General features: G+C 36.2%; 1 protein-coding gene across 4 annotated transcripts in view; it reads left to right on the top strand.

Annotated features, from left to right (window-relative positions):
- Positions 1 to 23021, top strand: part of ATG7 (autophagy related 7) — a 112055-nt gene that overhangs the window by 24758 nt on the left and 64276 nt on the right. For all 4 annotated transcript variants that reach the window (XR_004754087.1, XM_035337593.1, XM_035337590.1 and 1 more), the window contains exons 16-18: positions 322 to 397; positions 3526 to 3606; positions 18697 to 18819. Coding sequence is in view for 3 of the 4 variants with exons in the window: in XM_035337593.1 (XP_035193484.1) it covers positions 322 to 397; positions 3526 to 3606; positions 18697 to 18819 (280 nt within the window). In the remaining variant the exon portion in view is untranslated. The remainder of the gene's footprint in view (positions 1 to 321; positions 398 to 3525; positions 3607 to 18696; positions 18820 to 23021) is intronic.

Raw genomic sequence — 23021 nt, 5'->3', positions numbered from 1 at the left:
GCAAAGTGTTTCAAAATCTTAGCTAAAATTAAGCGGGCTTAATTCAGAAATGATTCTGGAGTTTTCTAACCTGAAATTTAGACTTGTTTTTTCTCTTCAAAAATCTTTGAAAGAGGAGGACAGCTAGATTTGGATATGAGTCTGTTACAAGGCTCCAAGACTTGTTCTGAAAAAGGATTTCTGTATTCTCCTGCTGAAGCCTGGTTACTACTATGAAACAGACTTTCCAGGTTCTAAACTGCAACCTGTAATGAAATGTATTGTAACTTACTGTTCAGTATGTTGTCTTTGTTCTGACTTTCATTCTTGGATTTTTGGCAGTGGTTATGCTGTGGCCAGCAGTAGTGATGATAGAATGAATGAACCACCTACTTCTCTTGGACTTGTTCCTCATCAGGTAAGTATCTGTGAGTAAATGTTTTTGTTTAAAAGCTGGGTACAGATATAAGACAAATATCACAGCTTGTCTCCTTAACAAAATACACTGTATGCTGATCTTTTCCCATAAGGACTGAGTCTCCCTGCTTGGTTTAAAAATAAATAAGCCATCATACAAGCCAAGGTAGTAGTGTTCCTGGCAATGTTTCTGTCCCAACATCTGCCTCCTTAGCAGGAATTTATTTGGACAGAGAAGTCCCCTAGCAGGCAACATTTAAATAATGCAACCTCTGACTTTTCCCTATCAGAGCTGAGACTGTGAGCATCTCAAAGTTGCTCTTATTTTCTTTTTAAATTCGCTCTTAGGTTGAAAAATAATGTAGAATTCAGCCAACGTCTATTATAGTTCTCTAAAATATTCATGAATTTTGGATGCAGTACATCAATCTTTATTATGTTCTACTCAACCCAAACTCGAGTTACAAATTAGTGTTTAAGGTTCTGTTTTCATGATAACAAAGACAAGTCTTTCCAGTATATTGATACCGTCTTTCAAAAAACTGCCCTGTTGATCTTATCCACTTATTCACGTATCCTGTGATATATCACTGGGGGTTTAGAATCTTTTGCTGCTCTTGCTTTATACTGCTTATCTAAGTATCTCTTTGTTCAGATGCATCTGTGTATAAATAATTCTTTTTTGTTTATAAATGGTGTCTTTGGATTCTTTGTTTTTTGTGTGCTCAGAATGAATCTTAATTCAGAAAAAGACAAAGATACTACTGTGCTTTCTTTTGTGATGTCCAGGTAATCACAGAGACAAGTCTACCTAAAATTAGTCTAATTTTGTTTATAATCTTATGTAATAACCAGTATTTACACATGGATCATGTTTTGCAGTGGGGTTCCCTGGGCTTTCTCTTTTTTTTTTTTTCTCTCTGTTAACTCTGGAATCTTTCCAGTTCTCTCTCAAGAGTGTGTCTCCCATGCCCATGGAGCTTTTCCGCTTGTTACAGCGGACACTGTCAGCTACAGCATTGGTAGAGAATATCCAGTTCTCCACTGGCTTGTTCTGATACTGTCAAAGTACCTTGTAACAACTATGTCCTCACTGGTGGTCATAATCCAAAACTTGCTCATCTGGAAAGTTAACAGTTTCCGGCTTTGGTGCTAATTGATTTGTTTGTAACTTTCACAATGACCAAGTTATTTGCAGTCAGGGCACTCCATTATAAACTCAGTTACTCCCTTACCCCTCTGGTAGCTAATACGCTAATGCTGTTGTCAACAAGACCCAACCTGAGACAACTGCTACGGTATCTTTTTGCTCTCCTATCTGAAGAGGAAGAGAGCCTAATCTGTCTGTCATTCATTTGATGATCCAGGATAATCTCCTCTGATTTAGTTTTGAAGAAGATTTTGCTTTCTTTGTTGAAAACTGTATGTCATAATTTCCAGGTAGCGTCATTAAAATCTTTCATAGTTTTCTGTAATCGTCTGGATGCTTTCCTCTGATATGAAATAATATTGAGGTGTTTGTTTTTAAAAGTGATGTCAATAATTTTGAAAGTTAAAACTTTGAGTCTTGTTTTACAAAGGGACTCTGTTTCAAAATTATGACGTTATTTCAAACCTCTGGAAAACAGTTCTGAACTTTCTCTTAGCATCTAAGAAAAGTGATTTTTTTCCAAAGAAAAGCTAGATGTATTAAGGTATTTAGCATATACTTTAGAAAGTTTACTCTTTCTACTCAAAAAAAAAATCTGTTAGTTTATATGTTTTCTTATGAGAATGTTGAGACTCTAGTCAGATCTGTCTGACATTTTTGATACCCCTGTGCAATTTTACATGCATTATTTTTCTGTTTTGGGCTATACTTTTGAGATCTGATTAAAGTCCATATTTGAGATGAGTCATATCTTTTTACTAAGTTATCACTTGTCAACTGTATGTCTGTTTTCACACTTGTGTAGTGACTGTCATGAATGTCTAACTAGAGAAGACATGTTTAATAGATATAGATTGTAAATAAAACGTTTTTGAAATATCATGGCAACTAATCCTACAACTGCTGGTTTATTTGAGCAGTCATCCATCTAATCAATTCAGCGAGCATGCTATTTTCTTTAGGAATCTAGAATTATTGTACTTTCTTGTGTTGTTTTTTGTGGTGGTCTATGAATATTTTATTAGCAGTCCTTGGTATTGAGAACTTGTTCCTTTGTGGCTAATAAATTCTGTACACTCATAGTCTTGGTCTGTCATAAGTGAACCAAACATATTTCCAGGGAGTGTCTTGGAGTTCCCAAGATAACAGAAATACAAAACATGTGGTGTCAGAAAGACTTGATTTTCTTGTTTTCCTCTTTTCCTGGGTGTGGTTTTTGGTTGAGAATGACTGCATTTTTGCATTCTAACACTGTATGGCTTTCTACAAAATTATTGTGGAGTTAAGGCTGTTTAAGTTGCTAGTGCCTGCCAAGATGTGTGCCATTGCAACTGCATTAAATGTGTAGAGTGTGTTTTGCAAGTGTTTTCTATGACAGACTTCCATGTTAATTCAAGCATTATTAATTGTATTGCAGAGCTACGTAAGCTCTGTTCTTCGTGAGCGCTCTGTATTGTAGCAGACCTGTAAAGCACAGAGTAAAAAGGATTACAATATTACAAAGAGTTTCAAAGAGTTCAATCAAACCCTGCTCCATGCTGTTTGCAGAGCTATCCCTGTTACAAGAAACTATGGTCTAGAATTTTAAAATTAAGTATCAGTAATATTACATTAACAGCATATTTCAGGAATGCACAACAGGATTTTTTTCCCCATCCTTATAACATGTTTTTCAGATTGTTTAACTTGTTATACTGCAACTTTTTGGGGACTGGAAAATTAAGTAAAAAATAAACTCAAACTGCAGGTGGTGCTGTGCCTCTATGTTTAAACAGTCTTGCGTTCAGACAGTTCTACCATTATTCATACACAGCGCATATTGATGTTTTTCTGTATATAAATTCAGTACCGCTGGTGGTGGTGGTCTTCATTGTGTTAGACCATTACTACCCTAGTTATAGCTGTTCTTCATCATTATACTGAATGTATCCAAGTATGTTTATTATAATTATAAAAGTGTTTTATTTTTTATCTTCCAGATCCGTGGGTTTTTATCAAGATTTGATAACGTTCTGCCGGTCAGCCTGGCATTTGATAAGTGCACAGCCTGTTCCCCCAAAGTAAGTCTGAGTTTTCGTGGTACTTTGTCTATATACAGATTGTTTTTCTCTAGGTCAGTCTTGGGATGCCAAGGTCTGCTTTGTATTTAACATTTTCTTAGGGCTTGGAATCTGTGTTCTCATTTTTGCTAAAGTTCTTTTTGCCCTCATGCTCTTTTTTTTTAGCTGTTTTCTAATTTTTTTTTGGCATAACCTATCAGCATGCTATCTCCACAAACATTTTGCTCACAGCTGGATGAAAGCAGAGATTAGAGATGACACATTTCTGAAACGTTTATCACATATGTACTGTTAAATGCTTCTAGCTTTATAGGAGGAAATAAAATTGCCATTTTTGTTTAAGAAATTATTTCTGATGTCCAGGGAGTAAATGCATCTCTTTAAATGTCTTGAAGTTAATGTTGTTACATGTATGTGAAGTTGTCTAACTTAGTGTTTTATGGTACAAAACAATATATAAAGAATACATAAGAAAAGAAGTACTTCCATAACATTTATTTATTGAAAAAACTGTTTCATTTTGATGCTAGTGTTGACAGTCCTGAGTCACCTAATGGATTTACAGCTGTTGCTAGGATCTGAGCTATGTCTTGCCAGAACACTAGGGCAGCCCGCTAATGTGTCTGTGTGAGGCCTCCTCTTCAGTCTTGGATTGTTTTCCTGTATTGTGGCCTTAAAGTTTTTCTGGCAAGTTTTCTATGGCAGTGTAGCGCAAGCTTAAGAAGCTTTGACTGGGATATCTCAATATGAAGATTCAGAAGTTTTGACTCATGATTTGGCCTGCTTGGGAGTGCCATTAATTTAGTTAACTTTTATGTACCTAGGGACTTAGTGCAAGAATTTCTTTCCATTGTTTCCACTGAAGTTATCCTTCCTGTTTCAAATAGCTATCAAAAACTCTTGGGGGACTATTCATTTTTTGAGACTTTAAGGTGTCTTGCAGAAATTCTTCTCTTACAGTATTCCTGTTAGCTCTCCAGGCTGTCCTGGTACATTTGACAAGTTTTGATGGAATTTTTATGTCTGTTTTCTCCTCAAAAGTTCAACCATGAAACTGCAGTTATTTTTTAAGGAATGTGTATCTTCCCTCTTGAATAGCTAAAAGCACAGCAGTAGTTAGAAGTGATAAAAGTTTTAAAACAAGCTTTTTCTTTTTTCATTTTATTTCTGATTCAGGGACATATTGATAAATGAAAACATACATTGATGTAGATAAATTAAATGCAGGTATCAATTTTTTGTTAGCAAATCATTTCCTCTTGGAGGTCATTTTAAGAGAGCTCTGTTTTACATAAACAGACTTGATGATTTAATAAAAACTGACTTGGATTTTAGCAGCTGTGCTATTCCCAGAGAGATCGCTTTTCATGTGGTTTGAGTATTAAATTACTTTTGTGCTGAAAAGGTTGCTTCATTGGCGCACGTATTTCCTTACAGTAGAAACACAGCATTTGTTTACTTTGCTAACTTTCTGTTTATTAGCATAAGAGTATGTCACCCTGTATTATCTGGAAATCTGATGCTAATACTTTGAAATGACAAATCCAATTACAATTTAATTGCAGCCTGTACGTTGTTGTTGCTTTTTTATAAATGCATTTATGTCAGATTGCTGTAGATTGAAATTTTTAGTAAGGAGGGAAGTGGTTTTTCTGATGTAATTCAATTTGCTGGTACCTCATCTTTTTTCTTATGTCAGCATTCCCATTCTCGAGCTCTTGTCACTTGAACTCTTCAAACATAAAACTAATGACTAAGGAATTCTTAAAAAATGTAGCAGTACAGCTGGCTGACTTAGAAAAGCTGCTAATGATCTGCATGTTTAGAGATTAGATTCCGCTTCGTTTTGACTCACAGTCATGACTTAGTTTTTCTCTTTCTGAAACTGAAGAACCCAGACGTCCTAGCAGCCAGCTATTCCTTACCCAGAATTGTCCTAAACAGGCTGCGTGCCAGACGAGCTTCCCACAGGCAATTGTTCAGGAATTTTGGGATGGTCACAGCAGGAAACCAATCTATTTTTATTCTGGGCCAAATTTTCCTCGTGTGATTTCCCCCTGTGTCTCTTTCTGGTGCTGCACAATCATGTGCTTGAAAAAAAGTCTCTCTCAGGGCTACCAGCACTGCACGAGCCAGTATAGTAGTAGGTGTGAGGAGCCAGATAAGCTTTGCTATTGCACTTCCCTTATCCATGGTGAACTTGTTCTTTTAATGGGAGAGGAGAGTCCAGAGTTCTTGGTATAGATACGTGTTTTTATTAACTGTTTTTCATCAATGAAATGTTACTTAGTGTGCTAATTAAGAGATTCCTTTACCCTGTTGAGAGCAAAGTAAGGCTACTTTCTCATGATATAATGGTGAGAAGCATTACAGTCCCCTATGAAGGTAGGCTGGTCATGATTCATGCAGGCAACTGGCTGAAGCCTTGAAACATAGAAGTTAAAATACTTATTTTTCTTAATACAAAGCTGCTAATGTTAATATTTTATTGAGGGCAGTGAATTTTTCCCTGTCCTTACTCCTCGTGCATCCTGGAATGACCCAGGAGACCTCACAGATTCACAGGGCTTAATGTCAGAAAAGATGATTGCTACAAACCAACTAGGGTCTATATGTCCCTTCTGTTTCCATCTATAACTTACAGATGTTATTTCCTCCTGAGTTCAGATTTGTAGTCCATTTTTTGGAATGCATCCCAAATTTCCGTAAAATATTTCTTTACTTCCCTTATTAAATTTGTTCGGAGTTGGGATCATCTCCACTGTCAAGTTTAAGAGCAGAGACTTACTTTTTAAGTTTAAAAGTTCTTAAACTTCTTATTCAGTATGCTGAAAAATTGAGCTGCTAAAGTCATAGCTTTTTAAATGCTGAGGAATTTTACTGACTCTGCCTTTAAATGCTTTTCCAGTTTCATTGCATTTCATGAAAGGGTAGATACCAGGATCAGGGATGGTATTCTGGGCACTGTTACCATTTCTGTTTTCAGTCAAGATATTTCCCTGCCCTTGCAGATGTTTTCCCTTTTTAACATCCCAGGAATAGTTTAAACTGTCACTTTTGCTGTGACATTTACTAAGTGCTTGCATTGCATAAATTATTTGCGAGTGTTTCAGTTTTGAAATCTGCTATCGTGTAGACATAACAATGCTTTTATTGTTCTCATCTGCTAACTGCTTTGCATGCGTTTTTACTGTAAAGGGCTCAGATCAGTTATGAGAGTAGCCGGCATTATTCAGGAACTTACTGATTATTTTTTTCAGTTGAGATAATTTCAATTTTGGTTTCAGCAAGACCCTTCATACTTGCCCTAACTGCCTTGAGAAGAGAATTTTATATTTGGATTTTCTGAGTAATAACCTAGACATTTCTCAATTCAAGTGTTGTGTTGATGTTAAACAGAGACATGTAAATCATGGGATGGGAAAAAAAGGTTTGTTTTTTTTTTCCTTAAAAAAAAAAAAGCCATCTTGCGTGGCTTGCAGAAATGATGGAAGAAGTGGGGAGAGATGCTTGTCCTTCAGGATTGAACGCTTAAACATTTTTTGAAATAATATTTTAAAACAGCTATTTCTATAGCTGTGCTCTAACATTGTCTTTGTGACTGAGTCTGTTTGTAACTTATTTCCTGAACTTGCAGATGTTAGCATTTGACACTCGTATGTACAGTGCAGCCTCTGTATTAACATTGGACAGATTTCATTCAGGCTTAATGCATCATTAATATATAGGCATGCTTTCTGCATACTGAGTTAAATGTAATTTTTCTTACTCATATTGTAGCTAAAAAAGTTGCATTTTGAGAAGTGTCTTATGGAAGTTTATTACTTTTTTTATCCTCAAAAAAAGTCATTGTAACTGGGAGGAGCAGGAATCAGGATTGTTTTGCCCATAACTTAAGAAATTTCAGTCTTTACATTTGTGGATGTTTATTTCAAATCCAGTAGGAGAATTAAAATACTTATTTTTCAAAATTCGTCACCATGAGGACGGTTTTACTTTTGGTTGCCGGAAAGTTGCACATTCTTGAAAATAATGCCTAATAATGATTTTTCATTACAAAATCAACAAAATATGATGTAGATCATCTCAAGGAAAAACATACTAACAAGAAGTTATGATGCTTACTAATAATGCAACATCATACACTAAGAAATGGTCACTGTGGAAATGTGTCCATTATAATCTTCCTTAGAGAAGAGTGCCACAAAAATCTTAAAAGTAACATTAACTTGAAACATTTTGTGAACAGAGGAAAGGGTGAGAAATCAGGCGGTGTATTCTAAAGCGTCTGTACAGACAGGATGGATGACAATTAGAAAATGGAACTGAAAAGAGAAGCACTGAAATCTAACAAGTTGAGAGAGAGCTCCTTATCTCTGTCATATATTTAAAAATAAAAATCATGGTGTTAATGATGTGTATGTAGTTTTGTGTAACAGACAAAGCTCCTTGCACATAAGCTCTGCAATAAAGCTGCAGGGAAAGGTAGGAAATATTGAATGTAAATATTTACATCCTGAAATCATACCATTTACAAAATTCAGAAAGCAGGTTGAGATTCCCATGTGTTAGCACTGTTATGGCTAGATTGTAAGAGTTAGAAGTGACTTACGTATTGCACCAGTTATTCAGAGTTGTGGGATGCAGGCTTATTGATGTTTAAGAGCTAGCATCATATGATACTAAGGAGAAAAATTGTTTAAAAATTCAGTCAGATCCCAAGAAGGATAGTTCAAGACTTTAATGAATCTTGCTGCTGGCAGTGGCTTACTTGTCTTCTCCCTTCCCCCAGACAGGCTGATGCTGGAAATTTTTAACGAGCAATTGCTCTTAGCTATTCTGTTGTCTTCACTGTAACATTTAGCATGTCTGTGAAATAGCTGCTTAATCAATTTGTTGTTCTTATGCTTTCTTCAACTAAGAAACATGTGAAACATGTACTAAGTATATAATAATTGAGGGGACATTTCAAGTTAAAAGCTCTATTTGGAGAGTATTTTAAAATCTTTACTTTTTGGAAGCAACTTGCTCACTTTACCCTCCTGCTCTTTCCTTAAAAAAAAAAAAAAAAGAAAATCTAACTTACAGGAGAGTCTAGTTTATTTATTATTACTTATCTGAAGGAGTGGAAACTAGCGTGCCTCTTTACAACAAATCAGTGTGACATTCTTCCATTTTAGCTTATGTTAGCATATTTCTAAGTACGACGAATTGGCATGGCTTATACAAAGTTAAAGATCAGTTGGTGTCTTGAGACTAAACCACCCACCCAAATATTTTCGCATGGGTGAGGATTGTTTTGGGTTCAGGGCTCTGAGCACTGAGAGGAGGATGCATTTTTGAAACTTCTGACTTCAGGATAAGTAAATCTTAGCATCTCAGAAGCTAGCAGCTGTTATGTGCAATGTCAAAATATTTGTTTTGAGTGTGGGTGTTTGCAACTGTGTTTAAATGTTGAGAACTGGAGGTTTGCATCTTTCATGTTTTGCTGAGCAAAACCAGTTTTTGTTGCCCAGCCCGCTATCCCAAGATAATTCTTCTTCCTAGCCAGTCCATTTGTCTTTATCATGTAAGAGATTTTCTTCCCAGATGGCAGATGCAACCATTAGATAGCTTAGGGAGTTTAAATACAACGTGGCGTAGAAAACATACTTAAGTAATAATGTAAACCACCATTCTTCCCCAAATCATTGTGGTCGGGGGGCCTTGTCTTGGCACAAGGGAGAAGAACACTCCCTGCAGTGAGCCTTAGTTATCAGGAGCTGCTCTCCAGTATTGTGTTCTTTGCAGTGGAAGTTTTCAACGCTGATTGTGAAGATTTCTTGAGATGGAGGAGAAAAGAGGAAGGGAGAAAAAGGAACAAAGACCATACAATGCTCCAAAACTTCTCTTATTCCCTCTTTCTTGTGCTCCAGAAAATCAGCAATTATACTGTTATTACTGTTGGTTTAGGAATAATAGAGCTGCTAGATTAAGAATCCCTTTCTAGTAATAAGTAACACACTTTTGCCCTTCAGAGAAGAAAACAAATAATCATGTTATTCCGTGTTTTTTTTATATGGTGAATTTAAGTGGTTCCTGATGTTTAAGTGAAATAACATGTTGATTTTTACCAATGTGGGAGTGTAATACATTAGATAGCAGAAATAGTGATGTTGCAGAGAATCCCAGAGTCTGGTCCAAGAAGCAGCTGGGATGACTGACTAGTTCATGGTGTTGACTAGCTTCCATGTTTTCATGTTAAATAACATTAAAACAACAACAACAACAAAGTCTCAGTATTTTTCAGTGATCTTAAATGGATGCAGGATATTATTCTAAGTGGCTGTAAGTGGACTTCATAAAGCATTCTCTCTCCCATCTAAAAATAGAAGTTTTTTCCCATTTTTAAGCTTTATGAGCTTTAAAATACTGTTTTTGAGGGGAAGAAAAAACCTGCTGTTATTTTTAAAAATTATTTCCGACTGCTTGTGTTTCTGTTGTATTTAAAGTAAATTCTGTGAATCTTGGAGTTCTTTTCCCAACATTTCTTCCTCCAATCTGATTCAACTTTAATCACAATCAGTCCAAAGAAAAAGGACTGTCAGTAAGCAGGAAAGAGCACCACCTAATTTTCTGGTATTGATACGTTGCTCAATAACTAACTAATACAGTTTTAAACTATTCTGATGGCAGCTGGATGCTGCCTTGTCATCGTTCTGTGACACTGTTACAGGGTGTCAGTAAAAACAAAACTGAACTGAAGTACCTTGAGTTAAAACGTGGTTTCTGACTCTGTTACATAAGATGAAAACAAAGTTGAATAACACTGAACTAGATAAAAACTGGGATCGTGCTGATACGGTGTTGATGTTGATTCTTCTACCACTGCTAAAATGTAGAAGTAGTTCAAGCCAGATTCTATAGGTTTCATTCTGAAATTCAAAAGGTCAGTTGTTCATTTTGCTGGATGAGTAGTTTGTAATTTATTTCCGTAAGGTTTTCTTGTGATTCGTTAGTACTAATGACTATTTTTAAAGTCCTTTAATATGCTGACATATTTAGCGCAATAAGCGAGACAAAATATGTGCTCGTATCAGTTATATGCAAAGTGCTAATTATCAGTTGTTGGTTCAATTTCTTGTATATACCCGCGCTTGAAGAATTGACAGGGTTATGTGAAGGTTTGATCACACGGATGAAAATTTTAAGGCATACAAGGTTGTCCAAAGCAGTCTTTTGCATCGACAATTCTGATAGAGAAATACTTCAGATTTACACAGTGCAGCACTGTGCCTTTGCAATTTGGGCCACAATTCTATTTCCACGTACCAAAAAGTAACAGCAACATGCTTTGCTGATAGAATAAACATAAATCCATGTTCGTCTTCCATGGCCAAGTCTTGTAACACATCTTCTGGAATTGGGTGAACAAGGGAGAGTTTGATTGTGTTTTTCCACTAGCCTGTATACTAACAGAACTTGCTTCATTATAATCTCATGTTTAAATGATTAGAAAATGCATATATTGTAATATATTGAAATACAAGTGAATTACATATTACAAGCTCATGAGATCAAAGGGGTGCATCTTTACCCAGATAATTTTTAACGCTTTCTTGGTTTTGACTGTTGTATTTTTTTTTCCTTATATGCTCTTCTTCGTTCTTATCCATCTAGACTTTGATGGGAGGCAGTTTATGTCTGTACCTATTTTCTATTGTCAAATTTAACAAGTTTTTAAAATTTAACAAATTTAACACCAGCGCTTTATTGGTCAACTGTTCTTTTGTTTGCAAGTGGCCATTTAGGCATGTTTAAACAGTTTAAACTTCAACCTTTATTCAATTTTTCACATTTTTACAGGATTGCCTGTATTTGTGTCTTTGCAGAAGTGCTTCCAAGACACATTTTTCTGTTCTCTTTGAAATTGGAGAAAAGTGAAGGAAATTGAATTAAAAATGATGGTAAAATGACTGAAACTGATGAAATCCAGTAAATATGTGTGGTTTGGTTTAAATGCTATTGTTTCTTCAGTGCTGTTTTGCGTATGTATTATAGAACATCCAAATAATAAAATCTTCTACTCTTTAGTAGTCTATAAAATACTGTTTTTCTTTTTCAGTTAGAGATCTAGTTTTAGGAGCCTACTGAGCAGCTACAATTTCTGCATAAATTCCCGATAGTTGTGGGTGCTCAGTGTCTGACAGATCAGGCCTTAGTATTGGACTGTCGCTCACAGGGGAGAGCTAGCTGGGATAGCCAACTTCATTCGCGTTACACAGTCAGCATTGGCTTTTTGTTTGCTTATGCCAACCCATTGGAATGGTCCCCGCCTTCAATCTTTATAAAATGCTATTTGTGCAGAAAGCCAAAACGAGATTCTAGGTAAGTGAGTTTGCTTTTCTGTCAGAAGAACCATTTGGTCCCTTGAGGAAGTGTCCTTGTTTCACTTGCTTTTGGTGTTGTCTGGCGAAAGTGAATGACGTTTCTGGATCTTTTCTCAACATTTAGAGTCATGCTATAGATGTCTCTCCCTGTGCATAACAAATAGGTTCTTCTTCCACAAATCATCGGTAACCTCAGATGTGACTAGGAAAAAAGGAGGACTTTTGCAGTTGCTGTATGTGAGGTAGTGGCTAATGCTAGTATGAACTGGAGCCAAAAATATTGTAACTGCTGTTGAGTTAATCAGCAGAAATTTTGGACAGGAAGCAGAACAGGGATAAATAAAGTTGTAAATATCCATCAAATGTAAAATGTGGAGCAAGAAAGAGGTGGCAGTTAGGTAACTGAAGGATATACCGATGTGTTAAACCAGGTCAGGACAAATGAGCTAATGATACTGTCTACTTGAGAAACTTTTGTTCCTCAGTTCTCAGTCTCTTAAAAGTGAGCTGTTTTTCTACTCTTCCTCCCCACCCCTCTCTTTTCACTTCTGTTTGCTAATGCTTCCAGGCAGGGAATGTCTTAAATGCTGTCCAGTAGAAAGGCCTTACACTCACTGACTGTAATCCAAGGGTGTCATTATGTTTCCAATAGTTGCAAGAAATATGATAGGAAAATAAAATATCTAAGATAAAAATGTAGCTGTTTTGTTCATTTGTAATAGTCTATCAATTCATACTGGGGAAAAATGCTATATAAAACATGCCAAGGTTATTGCAGAAAGGCTCAGAACGCGTGTAGGTCCTGAGAGCTTCATGTGGAAAAGACAGCATTTAAACTGAGATCTCTTACATCTTGAAGAACACTCCTTCTCTCTTCATCTTTTAAAAGAAGAAAGTATCAAGACGAAGGCTAAAAAAAAAAAAATGTCATCGGGGCCTTTCGGGGCATATTTTTCACTATGCTAATGCTCTTATTTTCTATCAGTTGCAATTCAGCTCAGTGGAGGTAATAGCCACAGACCCAACACATCTATGCTACATTTCTACTCTAAATTAAACCAGCCATCTCTTCAACTAATTCAAGCATAATTTTGTGCTGAAAATTTGTTTTCTACTGATCTGATTTTATTTTAATAATGATTATGGGAAAGTATGGGGGAAAATTGTGCATGCAGAAGGTGTTTTAATTATTTGAACATTAGCCAAAAATGATGTCATTTTTGCCTTGTGGTTTATAACCTTCTAGTCTTTTCAGAATAGCCGTCTTCATCTTGCACCTGGAATATAGCCTTCTTCAGAACTTTGCTTTATGATGTGGATCTTAAAACTGCTCTGTGTGCAAAATGTACAAGCATGGGCTGTACACATTACACACATGAAAATAATACTCAAAGGAGAATAACCAAAAGATTGTGTCTTTAGAGTCATCTTTGTGTTCATGTTAACGTTGTCAGATTTTACTATTCCAATATCATGATCTGGATTCCCGGAAAATATGATCTTCAGAAAAGTTTAGTTTTGTTGTGATCCATCTATGCAAATGAATACCTTAGTAGGCTAGATCTTGTTAGGATGGATCACAAACACCTTACTGGGTTTCTCTTTACAACTTCTAAAGGCTGAATGACGATAAAAATTGAGAACTTCATGAAATGGTAAGAGTCTTGGTGTCAAGTTGTTTTTTGTTGTTGTTTTTTTTTGTTGTTGTTTTTTTTTTAAAGGAAAACATAATTAAGGCTCTCATGAGAAAATTTTGAAAGCTTAGCAGTGCTGCCTGTGCAACTGCCTAGACCCAAACTCCTGGGGGCTCATGTGCTTCATTGTATTTTCTTCCCACTGTTGAGGATTCTTCACAGCATTGTAGTCTCTCACTGAACTTCCTGTTTTAATAGCAGTTACATTCAGCTTCGAGAAGTTTAACTGTCAACTTTTACATGTGTGTCTAATTTTACAAGCAGATGTTGAAACTGAAATGCCAACACTCAGTAGTATTCTATTCGTTCTTCAGTGCCTGTGATAACTAGACAGCAGTGTGCAAACAGATTGGGGCTCTTGCAAATTTTCTACGTAGGGCAGTGAGTGTCTTGATTTTTATGACACTGAAATGTCAATGAAGATGACAGCATAATGACAATGAAATCAAGTCATTATAGTGTTATAGATTAACAGAATACCATATAGCAGATAGCGTTTAAAGCTAAGAAGATTGTAAAACACAGCACCTCTATTATTTTGGAGGTAGGCTATCCATGTGCCTTATTTAGTGTAAACAGTAAATCTGGTAATACTAATCTCTAACTTTTTCCTTGTAACTAAACATTACTATTTCAAGCTTTTCACATGCTAAATACTTGAGCAAGTAATAAAATGTAAATACAGGTTTAATTTTTTTTTTAAACATGGTGACAGAAATAAGCCATAAAATGTGAGTGGCCAGGTTGTTGTGAGTAGAAGTTTTTTTTTTTTGTATTCTTACATGGCCATATACAAACTTTTATGCTATAAAGCAATCCTGCAGCTAGATTCCCTTTCTGAATGTCTTTCTACCAAGCAATTTTGACTTGATGAAGAATGCTATTAAAAAGAATATATTAGCAAGGCTGTGCATCTGTTCCTCATTTCAAAACATGTTCTTTTACTTCATGCTTTCAATTTCTTTCTCCTACCATGAGATTCATTTTTTCTTTAGTAAGCAGCTGAGAATAAAAAGATTGCTGATAAAATGGGTCCGTTTGTATCATGTACACAACAGGCTTTAGGAATGCATTAATTTGTCCCCGTTGTGATCATGTGTATCCACATTGTATAAATACTGTCACTTAAAAATAAAAATCATGGCACCCCTTGCTCTGTAAAATGAAAAATAGAACCAAGGCTGTAGCATCACTGTGAGAGGAGATTTGAATGTATCAGAAAACTGGTTTTCATATTTGGGTTTTCCTGACATTATTTGTACCAGACATGACATAAGGAGGGCATGCTGCTTTCGAATTCTCCTCCTCAGCTCTGAAAAGTGACCTGCAAGTGAGACAAGGATACAAGTTCCTTAATAAATCTGTATTACTCCAGCCAGCCTTGCTCAGCAGGAGAGTTATATCCTTCGGCCTTTCTTTGCTGCTGCTTTGCAATTTTTTCTGCTGGAGAAAATTAACTGTTACTTAGTGATATGTCTTTGTTCTGCCTGATAAGTTTATTCCCAGAAAAACAGTCCTGAGGGATATATATATATATTTTTTTACATCTGTACTTAGTCACTTGCTTGAGATCTGTAATAATCTCTCTCAAGTATTTGAAAGGACATTATTCAGAATGATCACACTGGTACCAAGCAAAGAGAATTTTAAGGAACTAAAAAAGCAACCTCCTGCCAGCTATGGACCTTTAGAAATTTTACTTTTCTTCACAGCAGCAACAAGGGCAGTGATTAAATCTGGAAACATTTTCTAGGATTTTTTGTCTGTTTCACGTCTAGACTGGCTTTATTCCCCTTGACCTGTAGTGTATGCCTGTGTGGTCTCCTGGCGTGTGAATTTGGTAAGAGTTTTATTTTACCTCATTCTTTTTTTCCCTTTTTCAGGTGTGTTCAGTGACTATCAAACAAACCTATGCCACGTTACATTCATCAAAGGATAGCTTTTGTTGAACTTGTATAGTAAAGGCTAGATGAGGGCAAATTAATGGTATTTATCCCTTTGGGACGTGAAGTCCCTGAAGGTGACAAAATATTGTTTCAGTTGCTGCCTGTGTTAAGAGTGGGCTTTCTTTCATACCACCACTGCTCAGGTAGCAAACTGAGTGACGCTGCCAGGTCCTTCTTTGGTCCCTGATAGGCTTTATTCTCTGGGCCATGTGGCTGTGATTTTTGTTTTAAAACTAGTTAGCAGATATTTCTATTTAGCAGAGCGTTATTTCTATTTAGCAGACTGGAAATAGGTAACAGCAAGGGTGCTTTTTGATAAAGTTTTTCTCTTTTCTCTAGGTGCTAGTACAAGAAAAATATTGTCTTGTTTTACTTAAGGCTTAGGTTTTTAAGATCCCATCTCTCCATAGTCACAAGTGTTGCCTTAACCCATGTTTGCTATCATAATGTGATGGAAATTCTGTCAGGGTGACATGAAGGAGTTTCTACAGCAGGAGAAAATAAATTTTCGAATCTTTCCATAAAACCAAATGTGGTCGTATTAATGTGTATTATTCCTACATGACTTCTTTTAAGTAAAATACATTTTTAAAAAACACAATTCACTAGATCCAAAAATAATGCACCTTTGACTCATGGTTCCGTGATCTTATTTTATTAATATTTTCTCAACATGCATTTTAAAACAGACTTAATGGGCTGAAAACAGACTTAAACTCTCTTCCATGTTATTTACAATACATGGTAATTGCTATTTGATTTAATATAAAAAATAATCTTTCAGATGATTCATCCAAAGGTAAAGTTAGACATTTCAAATGTTGGTGTAGTCATGCAGCCTGCTCGATGTGAGTACATAAGAATTTGTTTACAGTTACGGCCAGGACCATAGAAAGGTTACACACATCTCTGAAATAAACCAGGGCAGCTTGTCCAGGGGGCCCTGGCAGACTGAAGTAATGAACTTACTGAGGAAGCATCACCTGGAAATCTGCACTTCAGCCTTGAGTCACAGTTCTTTGGAAACGAGGAACAAGGCATGTTTAGCTGAGTAACAAATCCACTCCATTTAAAGGCTATTTGTTAGACATGTTTAAATGTATCTAGGGAGGTTGCACTCAGCTCCCTGCTCCCTTGATAAGATTTGCATAGCCCAAGAGTGTCTGTACCTTCCACTAGTTTTACCTCTGGAAAAAGACAAAAATTTTGTGGTGTTGTCCCTGCGTTTCTTTGATATGCTGTAATATCTTAGAATGAGGCTACTAGGCTGTGTATTGTTCTCAAGTACCATGAACTATAATCTGGCCTACATCCCTAAAAAGATGTCTCATAAGCTCTGTATTGTGGTTCCAACGAATTAAAGTAATAGCAGCGCGTTTGATAATGCTGATAGCTTCGCAGATTATATACAGGCAGGGCTGTGAACGCAATCCAAGTTTATAAATTGATGTGTGTATACAGTGTTTCACAAAGAGCCAGATGCAAGAGACCTCTGCACATCTGGTTGTTTTAACAGAGTTTTGGAACACAGACTAGTCATTAAAGCGTGTATGTATACGTCCACACTAATTTCACAATATATATAATGGCTAATATGGGGAGGACACATCTCAAATGGAAGAGTGAGGTTTTCCAAATCACTGCGTTACATTATGAACAGTTAGCTAATTTGTCTTGCTGTGTTTTTCTCAGGAATAAACAAAAAAACAACAGCCCAACCCTAAGAAATGCAACTAAGCAGTTTTTTCTCTGTTTTTCAGTCCTTTTCTTTTTTTTTCTCTCTTTTTTTTAAAAATTTCTGATTATATGTATGGATCATTGCAAAAATATACACGCACACAAAAAAACCTACTTATGGTGAAATGAATCTTTAAACTATAAGGAATAATTTCTCCAGATTTAGTAAGAGCACATGAAGTGCAGTTTTTATTGTATTATTTCAGACATATGAAGTGTACATACCTGTATACATGTTTGTATATATATTCATGCATATTTGTATATTTTTAAACCTATTGTGCAGCAGATAATTTTGCTGCTAAGCGGGCATTTTGCATGAATATCTAAATGAAGATCCCTGTCTGTTTCACCAGTAGACGTGCAGTTCTGTCAGCTAGCTATAAATTTTCCAAGACAAACCTGAATTCCTGTGGGACTCAGTGTAAGAGCTCACTGGACGTGTTTTGCTGAAGAATGCTGTTGGGCTGTGCAAGTCTCCACAGTTTTAAGGTTCTCCGAGGCCTTCGGGAGTTGATAAATTAGAAAAGAGTGAGATTGTTGAGAGTAAGTTGTGATTTTGGTTGACATAGATGAATGCGTATTGAAACTATTTTCTTTCTCCCTGCCACCTCCCTCAATTTTTTTCTTATTGTCTGAAAAAGGGCGACTGGACTCTTTGGGGAGTGGGAGGGCAGGGGTTGCCTGTTTGTTTTTAAGCCTCAAAATGAAGCTCACTTGGTTGAATTGCCTACTTGTGATAGAATGAAACTGCAGTGCTTCCAGATTTTATTTTATTTTATTTTTCCTTCTTTTCTGGAGGAAGGGAGTTTCACTGGGAACTTGTCTGTCCAGCAAGAGTGGCTAAGTTTAAGGAACATGTTAGCCGTGTAACTTTCTGCTTCTCTCCTAAAATAATGAAGGTGGAACATATACTGCGAAAGAATATAGAATATGTCTATGCCCTCTGCAATAGTATTCTGTATAAAAGAATGCTTGGTGTTTTATTTAGAATTGTTTTGCCAGAGCTGTACCTTTCACTTAACATTGGAGCAGTGTTTTATTATGTTTTGTGTAACTCAAATCCTTCTTTCAGGATTTTGCAACAAGTTTTTCATGTTGCCCTATCATCTCTTCAGTTACAAGCTTAAAAATTCATTTGAGGCAGGAAATCTTAAACCTCACTTCCCATTTACCTCCACCTTACCCCTTTTAGAAATCAAAATGGGAGAAATTATCATATTTTATACTCTTTACCTGTTTACTATATATTAATTTTCTGAGTGTTCAGAAAGTTTGTACTTTTATTTTGTGACCAAAATATGATGGATCATTTAAATCTTTTTTTATTATTTTATTTGACAGGTCCTTGACCAGTACGAACGAGAAGGGTTTAATTTCCTAGCTAAAGTTTTTAATTCCTCACATACCTTCTTAGAAGACTTGACGGGTCTAACTTTATTACATCAGGAGACACAGGCTGCCGAGGTAAGAAAACAACTTTGGATGTTAAAGGAAAAATGTGGTAGTGAAGGCTGCCTTGGTTTTCTGTTCAGCTGTATAACCATATGAATAAATGAATCACTGGTAGACTCAAGCATTGCTTTGTGATTTACAGGATGATTTATGTGAGCCATGTGCATATTCCATACACTGAAATAGAAGGTGTCCTCTTATTGTTACAGGATAAGAAATATTGTTGGATATGAGAGGGTTTTTTTTTGTTTGTTTGTTTGTTTGTTTTAAGAGCAGGTGATGCACAGTATGGGATGTGTGTTAACAGCCAGTTAGAAATGTGTAGCACTGTTATTAATATTCATTTTATTATTTCCACATTTTGTGAAAGTGACAGTTGTTGCTTGAAAATTCTGGATTTGCATGGAGGAAAGTTCCTGTCTGTTGTCTTTTAGGGTGTGTTTCCCTGTTAGTGTAAACTGCAATTGATTTGCCATTGCCAGGCCAGCTTTAATCTACTGTATGCAAGTGCTGAGAATAGTTATCCCTGACAGTGCAGAGCCCAGTGTGGGCTGCATTTACGCAGGTTCCTAGGTAGGTTTTGATATTGGATGTGACTGTACATTAGATGTTTTCTTAAATTGATTGTATTTTTTTTTTAATATCTGAATTTTCAAGTATTTCTTTTAAAGAAGAAAATTACTTGTATTATGTGATGTAAAGAAATCAGTTATCATTTTAGGTCAATCTAAAGTGTAATTATTATACACCTTTGTGGATTATAATATGTGGAAAACAATGCTCTTTATTCATTTAGTGACAAAAGTTGTAGTGTGGAATGAAATTGAGGTGTGTTTTGTTTTCATGGGAGATACCCTGTATAAAAGGCCGTGATTTTGAATCTGTTCCATCAAAAACAGGTATCTGTCTTAATGTTGTATTTAATAATGATTTGTAATCCTTACTCCCTCTGTAAATGTCTATGCTCCTCTACATAATTCAATTATGGTATGGTAGTATCACATGGATGTTTCCAAAGTTGGCTTTAAAAAGTGATTATTCAGTTACTGTAGCCCGTGCAAATGGCATAGCTGTTTTTGCAGCTGGAAATGGCTCAATGGTTTTCCTAATAAGGTTTGCGAGGGTAATGCAGACTTGACTCTCTGTTTCATGTTTTAACGTTTTAAAATAATTGGAGCAGATACTGGAGACATTAAACCGTAAAATACTTGATGCACTCTTAAATCAGCGTAGTGGTACCTCCAAAAAGTTGTCCGTATGTGAGGGGGATACAGCAAAGCAAAACAAATGCCCTTTACCAGGTGCTACCCATTAGCTGTAAGAGTCGTTGTATGCTGATTGCCATATGTGACTATTAGGCTGCTTAGAAGTCTTTAGTCTGCTAGTGACGGCGTTAAAAAGAGTTATATATGTCCTAGTTGGCGATCAGTTATTTTGCAGGTATTAATTCTTGAGTTCTGCATCTTCGTAACATATGCAGGTGTTTATTTGTAAAGGTTGAGATACTCCTTACAAAATGTAGTCTGCTGCAAGCGCATTGCAACTTCCTAAAGTTCAATGTTTAATGGTAAAGGATGGAATCAGCGTCCTTCCAAAAATCTTTGAGTTCAATAGCGAGGTTAATGCAGTGTAGCTATTGCTGATAAATGGAAAAACAATGCAGTTCTATATAGTAAAATAACAGTATAATTCAGTTTTTCTGATAGAATAAAAAGATCTTGCTGAAGAGAATGTTGATTTTTTAAAACCTAGGATTTTTTCACGTTTTCTTACATATTTAATGTATCAAGTAAAATGGTATTTTTTAATTTCACAATTATTTAATAATTTTAGCTATTAAAAATTATTGGGTGTGCAAGTTTTCACAGAAATAGATGTGTATTACACTAGTTAAGTCCAGATGAAAATATTTGCTTAGAGAAGAAACCTCCACTTTAGAAGACATAGTTTGCACAAAGAAAAGAGAAGGCCATTGTAATGCAGAATTAGCCAAAGCAGTAATTTTTAATGAATCTCTGTTTTCAATGATGCTACTCACAGTACTGCCTTCAGTTTTCAGTTTCATCAAATCAGATTGTATATCAGGTACATAGATTTCCTTACAGAAAAACTGTTGGGTGACTTGTAGATAATGTTCCGGGCTGAAAGGGATGGTGATGTACACAATAGAGGCAGTTTTGTACCCTCCGGACATAAACTGGCCAGTTTAAAAAAATATATATGCGCAAAGAGTGCTTATAGTACCTGTTCTGTTAATTGTTCTTGTATTTTGAGCTCATTTTTCTCATACAGCATAGTCGGTACAATTTGTATTACCCATTTGGAAGATTTCCACATGGCATTTCTGACTACTTCTGAACTGCTCTTAACAGAATGTGTTCTCTAGAATTTAGACATAATTTATTTAGGACTATGTTAAGGTATTCTTGATACATGACATTCTAAAGATTGCAGCAAAAGTAGTAAGAAACTGTCTATAAGAAGATACCACGTGTATTACGAGTCGGCGTAGGTGCTCTTTAACCCTTCAGTGAGGGAGGTTTCGTAAGCCATGTATGGCCCAGGTTGGTGATTAGAAAATTTGACTGTTCTGTTGAGAAGTTACTTGACTTTCTGCACTCTCCTTCTTCAAAGGGATCTTGTATAGGAAGTTTGGGTTTGGAGTTCATGAAAATGGCTTCTAATAACTGAAGACTTGCCTTTCTTTCTGTCTGGTAAAACTTGAGCAACACTATTGCTCCAGTGGAATGAAAATAAACTTGTAAGGTTACCTGTCATCCATCAGTAAATTTACTCCAGTGATGCCATCATTTGTTGTAATCCAATATATAAAATCACTGATATAATCAAATGATTTGTTGCTTGCATTAGGCTAATAAACTTGCATCGGACAGAGAAATGTACCAAATGTTCGTATTCTTCTTAAAAGGAGCACACTTCATGCTCTTAATGTATCGAGGTTTTTCCTTGAATGCTTTTCTCAGCCTGTGGTCAGAAGAGTTGGAGCTTTTGTCACGCTGGTCTTACGCTTCCGCGTATTGCATCTGAAGTTAAATCACCAAACTCTCTTTTTTAATGCACCTAAGCAAATGCTTAGCTGCTTTCATGAAGTCAAATTTGTATAAGTGCTTTAATGAGCTAATTACTGAACTAGTTTGGCGGTGCTCAGAAGAGATTCTGGGTATGCCATGCTTGTTCTGTAAGAGGCTGTCCAGTCCGGGATGACCTGGAGTTTCCATGAAAACACTGCCTTCCCTGTGCGCGTAGTATAGGCCGCGTGCACCCAGGCTAAAGCAATACAGGTGGCAGGAACATATGCAAGACTTGTCACTTACTAAATATCTTTAAAGATATTTTATTGTTCAATTTCCTCTCCCAGTGCTGTGCTGTTGACCTAAGTATTGATAGCATGTTGAAATCCTGTATATGACTGATACGAATATAACCGCGATTCAGTGTGCAACATGAGAAGGAATCTTAATACCAATTTAGTTTGTGGTTCAAATTTGATACTAATCACGGGATTTTTAGTTAGGAACACCTGTTTCTTTAACATAAGATGCATCAGGAAATTATAAATGTTCTGCATGACTTCCTTAATATGACAAGTTAACCAGTAAATAATAAAATTAGCAAATGTTTCTATTCTGTCTTGAAATGACAGTAAATTTCAGGCATCTGCTTTTTCCACATCTGGCTTTAATTTAGGTTCTGTGGAACACTTTATTTTTTAATACCAGTTAGATATTTATGTACAGCTTCATCAAGAGTCTCTGATGACACACATGGCTTTGAAGGCCAAAAGAAGCTGTGGGAAACTCCCACATCAGCACTTAGGCCTTGTTTCCACTGGATGCAGTTCACTTTGGGAGCCACCCAAGCTCCCTTAAAAATTGCACTCCTGTTTTCCAGATCGCTTTGTCTTGTTGCTCCTGACCTCAACCTCTTAACGTGACCTTGGTCAATATGCAGTCAAGTTTCATATCCGGGCTTAAAGTAGAAAAAGCTTATGCATCTCCTGAATTATTAATCAGAAAGCGGTGGCATTGGCTTGGAGACCGAACAAAAGCCAGCTTGGTTCAGAGCTTGGCAGGGCTGCCTGCTGGTGGTTACATTGCACAGCACCTCTCCAAAAGCTGCTGGTTTGCTTGCTGTGTGCACCAGACCTAACCCTGCGCAGTGTGTAGTTTGATGCTATGGAGAGCGCTTTGAAT

The sequence above is a fragment of the Oxyura jamaicensis genome, chromosome 12 (assembly GCF_011077185.1).
Source record: "Oxyura jamaicensis isolate SHBP4307 breed ruddy duck chromosome 12, BPBGC_Ojam_1.0, whole genome shotgun sequence".
Taxonomy (NCBI): Eukaryota; Metazoa; Chordata; class Aves; order Anseriformes; family Anatidae; genus Oxyura; species Oxyura jamaicensis.
This window is presented reverse-complemented; position numbering and strand designations above follow the sequence as displayed.